The sequence below is a fragment of the Odontesthes bonariensis genome, chromosome 18 (assembly GCF_027942865.1).
Source record: "Odontesthes bonariensis isolate fOdoBon6 chromosome 18, fOdoBon6.hap1, whole genome shotgun sequence".
Lineage (NCBI taxonomy): Eukaryota > Metazoa > Chordata > Actinopteri > Atheriniformes > Atherinopsidae > Odontesthes > Odontesthes bonariensis.
In genome coordinates, this window is record NC_134523.1 from 24,166,729 (window position 1) to 24,172,135 (window position 5,407).

General features: G+C 40.8%; 1 protein-coding gene across 1 annotated transcript; it reads right to left on the reverse strand.

Annotated features, from left to right (window-relative positions):
* Window positions 1-202: 202 nt before the first annotated feature.
* Window positions 203-4,543, reverse strand: hsd17b8 (hydroxysteroid (17-beta) dehydrogenase 8). Its single transcript, XM_075449535.1, has 9 exons — window positions 4,484-4,543; window positions 3,475-3,677; window positions 3,273-3,389; window positions 2,873-2,968; window positions 1,960-2,045; window positions 1,804-1,888; window positions 1,245-1,287; window positions 1,007-1,081; window positions 203-405 (listed from the first exon to the last, which is right to left on the reverse strand). The coding sequence occupies exons 1-9, from the start codon at window positions 4,527-4,529 to the stop codon at window positions 386-388; spliced, it is 771 nt and encodes a 256-aa protein (XP_075305650.1). The 5' UTR covers window positions 4,530-4,543; the 3' UTR covers window positions 203-385.
* Window positions 4,544-5,407: the final 864 nt, after the last annotated feature.

Consider the following 5,407-nt stretch of genomic DNA (forward strand, 5'->3'; position numbering starts at 1 on the left):
CAGCCAGCCTCTAGACGACAGCATGAAGGCTCGTAGAGAACAAACAAAATGTAAAAATGTGGCTGCATTGCATTTTCTGCCGTCAGCCTCTGAGAAAAACTATGTAGATGTGGAGGGAAAAACTTAGCTCATCAACAACTATAGAATAAATAAAATCTTTAATGATGAAATGCTTTATAAATTCAATATTCTGCAGAGAAAACATGACATGCGAGTGTTTATTGGTACAAATAGTGGCCTCACAGTGTATATGTTCACACCCAGATCTACACGATATATTCAACACAATCATGATCAATCAGCCACTGCAGGTACATACATTTCACAGTTAATTATAAACAAACTGGCCTCCTGTTGATGCTCATCAGTGTCACCGACGGCTGGTTTAGCCCATGAAAAGTCCACCTGACAAAGACAAAAAGACATTAAAATTAGGGCTGGGCAACGATTAAAATTTTTAATCTAATTAATCACATGATTTCCCTGATTAATCACGATTAATCGCATTTGTACGCAAAATCCAAAAATTTATTCAAAAGTAGTGTATAGCTTTTAGCATTTAGTTTTATTTTAAATGTGCTGCCATATGAATGAAAGTGCCATAACATTTGTTGTGCAAACACACTTTTAACATCAGCATCTTTCTGTAGTTTTTATGTAGAAGCCTCGCTCCACTGTCTGTTTCCTTGAATGACTTGCTGCTATCAGTTGTGTGTTTTTGCCTTTAAGTGATATTTTAGACTGGAACTACTACGGTGAGAAGACAATTCAACTTGGCAGTGTTTACAGATGACTTTGGTTCTGTCGACTCCGCCGTCTGGAAGAACTTTAAAATGAAAATGGCCGAGTAAAAGTTCCGTACCCTTCTCCATGTTTGGTGGTTAACGCGACAATAACGAGTTAACTCGCCCAGCCCTAGTTAGAATACTGTCAGTCTGAGCTGTGGGTTTGTACGTATTAATATAAGTTAGTGAGGTTTAAAAGTTTTCACACATTGATACTTTACCTGTCACTTCGATACTGGTTCCTGTGATGTATCGAGAGTCGTCTGAAGCTAGAAAGGCACAAACATCAGCCACCTCTGAGGATAACAGACAGAAACAAATCAGCTCATGTCACTGCACACAAAAACTAAGAAAGCAACATCTAAAAGCGTTAAGTGTTGCATGTGTGGCAGAAAACTGATATCCTGCCCAAAGACATGGAGATAAACTATATCAGTGATGTGAAACATCTGCACTGACCCGCGGGCTCGCCCATTCTTCCCAAAGGCACCAGGGACTTCATCTGAAACACACAAAACACCAAGAAAAATAGATTTTAGGAGGATATCACTACTACAGAGGACTCTGTTAGGACCGTGTGATTTTATTAGAGGCTCACATCAGTCAGATCCAAGGTTTGGTTTTCTTTGCTGGGATCTGAACATCTGTCAAGTTTTTATTATTCTCACTTTTTAATAGTTTGATGAGCCGGCTTTTAAATCTTCACTGCTGTGAAAATAAATAATGAAAGAAAATAAATTACATTTAAAAAAAGAGTGAAGGCTGCTGAATTTTAATAAAAATGTTCAAATATAATTTCCGAGAATCATGAAAAATATTCATTAAAATTTGGTCATTTCCATTGATGCCTTTCTGGGTCAAATTAATATTTGGGGTCAAATTCAGGATAGTAGTGAAAGTAGTACTGTGTCGTCTTCAAATGTCTTCATGTTTGTGTGTGTGTGTGTGTGTGTGTGTGTGTGTGTGTGTGTGTGTGTGTGTGTGTGTGTGTGTGTGTGTGTGTGTGTGTGTGCTGTACCTTGCTAATAACCTTTTCTGGTACTTTATCTGTCATTGGAGTCGATATGAAACCTGGCAACACGCAGTTACATCGAATCCCAAACCTGGAAAAATAGATCACATTCCATCAGCTCGGTGCGCTCTGTGCGTTCCTGCTTCCTCAGACTCTTCTCACCTGCTGAGCTCTTTGGCTGCCGTCCTGGTCAGACCTTCAACTCCAGCTTTAGAGGCAGCGTAATTAGCCTGTCCGATGTTTCCCACCTACGACCATCATCCATACACAGACACACACATAACATCAGCTGTGGTGTCACTGTTTAAACCACATATGATATGTGAGAACTATCTGTGAGAACACCTTTAATTTGATCTAAAACTTGAGTCATTTATTTTGACATGATGTTCCTCTTCGGCCTCCTCCCCCACTCAAACGAATAGATTTTAATTGGACTTTTCTTATTTGATTCCTTCAAACTCAAACTCCAACACCTCAGATCTGCTTTTTTTGTAAAAAAGCTTCAGTTTCAAACTGATAATATGGAATTAGTGCTGTGCATGAGTCGCATTTATATTATCTGTGAATTTTTAACTGAACGAGACTGAATGAGCACACGGCACTGAACAACGTTCTTGTCGACAGTCAACAGACTTTTCTATGATTTCTGCATCAGACAAAGGTGTAAAGACCAAAAATACCACGTCTGTAGAACAGCACACCATCTCTCCTGCAGCAGACAGCAAGACAGACACTGAAATTGGGAGAACTAAAGGAAAAGCAGGGTTCAGAAAGAGCTGTAAAGAAGCTAGTGAAGCCTCCCAGCTGAATCTGAAGGAGGTGAGTCAGAGAGCACCTTTAATGTAAGCTGAACTTTTAAAGCTGGCTTTTATGCTTTAACTTAGTTGCGAGCACGTCAACTTGAAGGAAGGCAGGCTGCAGACTAAATAGTCAGCTTAATGACGACGGTATTATGAATGTGACACACAGTTTGGGGCTAAAATGCACTCTGATAACCTTAGTTCTTTGTTTTAAGTGGTGACTTATGAACTTGAACTAAATCAGTTTTAATGAGTGACCTAAACAATCTCACCTTTCCCACGATGCTGCCCACAGTCACGATGGATCCTTTGGGAGCGCCACAGGCCACCAGAGCCTGAGCCACAGCCTGAGTAACCAAGAATGAACCCTGAGAGGAAAGATGTTGAAACAGATTCCTTCATCCTGATCAGTCTTTCAATATTCTGATTTAACTTTCAACAGAAATGCAGGTTTAGGCACAATGTAGCAGGGACATTTTATGTCTTAACTTGTTATTCTTAATTTGTTAAAGATCTGAAATGGAGACATAAACCTGGTTTACTGTGTGTGGATATGGAAAACTGACAGCTTTCACAGTTTTTGTGTTATCGTCCTTCATTTGTTTTGAGCAGGAAAGTGTGTCTCAAGCCTCTCTGAGGCTCTGTAAATGGGGGAGCTGACAGGGCTGCTACCTTCAGGTTAACCTGGATAACTCTGTCGAACTGCTCCTCCTCCATGTTGAGCAGGAAGTCATCCTCAGTGATGCCTGCTGCGTGAACACACACTGAAGGAGGCTGGAAGTACTGAGCCTGCAGAGAAACAGATGGATGGTAAAATAAAACAAAGAAGGAGACGTTCAAAGCATTTCAGCAGGATTCCAGCTGCTTTTCACACCTGTATACTCGTCACCAGCTTCTTCACGCTCTCCTTTGAGGACACGTCCACCGCAGCTGCAATGTGAACCTGCCCTCTGAGGTCCTTCTGCAGACTCTCCAGCGTCTCGTTAGCTGACTCCCTGCTGATGTCAGCGACCACCACGGAGGCGCCCTCAGAGGCTAAACGCTGGCACACTGCCCGTCCAATCCCACTGCCTCCTCCTGGGAAGAGAAGAGCGTAAAGTCAGGGAGGAAAGTGGAGAGGGGGGACAGATGGCAACCAAAATAATGCTGCATGGGGCATAAATTGAGAAAGGATTGATGAACTCAGAGTGAAAGAGTGACAGTAAGACGGTGGATAATGGAGAATAGGAGACTCACTTTAACAAAAGGCATCCGTATATGAACAAATAATATCTATACTAAAAGATAATGAACAGACTAACTGCAAACTGGACTTCAAACAAACAAAACATGATTGTGTCTCATCCTTTATATGAGAGTAAGCTGTATTCTGATCATCAAATTATCTTTTTATTCATGTCAACAAGTTTTGATCGACTGGCTATGGTGATGAAGATTTACTATGCCTCTGTAACTTCAAACATAAGTGTGTTTGTGTGGTAAACAACATCACTAGAAATAATAATAGGCTGGTTAATCTATTATTAACGTAACTGAGAGCTGTAAATCTGCTGAAATAAGTTTTTACGTTAAAATAACTGAATTAAATCAGCCGCGATAGTAAAGTCACTTTGCTCGATAACCAGAAACCAATCACCTGCTTAAGCAACACCACAATGTCTGTCATTAATTGTCCAGAAAGCAGAAACTTTCTAACTTTACCAAACTTTTACGAGATGAGTCCAAAGTTCACGTTTCACCAGTTTCACTGGTCTGAAGTTACGCTGGTTTAAATGGCGCACTGACGGTCAGTCCGACGTTAAAAATAAGATCTTATAAACAGAAGCAGCCTGACTATGCACAGCCATCAAAAATGAAGGATTAATGGTTAAATGTGAACTAACCAGTGACCAGCGTCAACCTTGATATGAGCCTTATGGCGGCCGCCATGATGTTTTTTGTGTTGTTGTAGTTTCTACTTCCTTCGCTAGAGGGCGACAAGGCTGTTGATTCTATTATACTATATTTATTTTCTTATTTTATTTAATTTATAAATGTGTTGATGTAAGCTTCAAGTAATTCAGTCCTGATAAATTCATGAATTTATCGAAAGCAACCGGATTCCCTCTTTTAAAACTGCATGGATCCCAGCTTAACCTCAAGGAAGAAGAAGAATCCAGTACGACATATTCAGGGAGAACCAAAGAAAATTCAAAGATCTAAAGATAAACTCCAGTTTCCTTCTATCTAAACTCTTTTTCTACAACTTTGTCTATTATAGCGAAGGCGATGCATTGAAATCTAGCATGCTCGTATATAGTTCCAGTTCGTTGCGTCCTTTGGTCTCGTAACAGGGGCTATAACTGATATGGGGGTTAGTTAGCTAGTGTAGAAGGAATGAGAGGAAATACAACTCAAAACACTCACCGGAAGTACTCTTATTCTGAAATTACATACAGGAAGTGTGATTGCATGTGTTTAAATCTAGCGTGACAGCAGAGCTGCAATTCCCCTTTGTGACCACAAGAAGGCAGAAAAACGCCTACTTACAAATACAAAGCTATTTTCTCGCGGCGAAATTCTCTAATTTTTTATTTAATAAAAGGCTGGTTTTACTCACGGGGTGCAAAACCAGCCTCACCCAGGGACGGTACACTTGGCGCCACAACCAAGTTTTGAAGAGCCTTGCTTCCACACTGGAGGGAAAACGATCCAGCATCAATTCCCTACCGCTGCCAACATCTAAAACCTCATGGGGAATTGCCTTTGTCCGTGAAGGGGCCACAGCTGCCAGAAGTAACTCTAAACCATCAGAGAGGAGCCAGCTG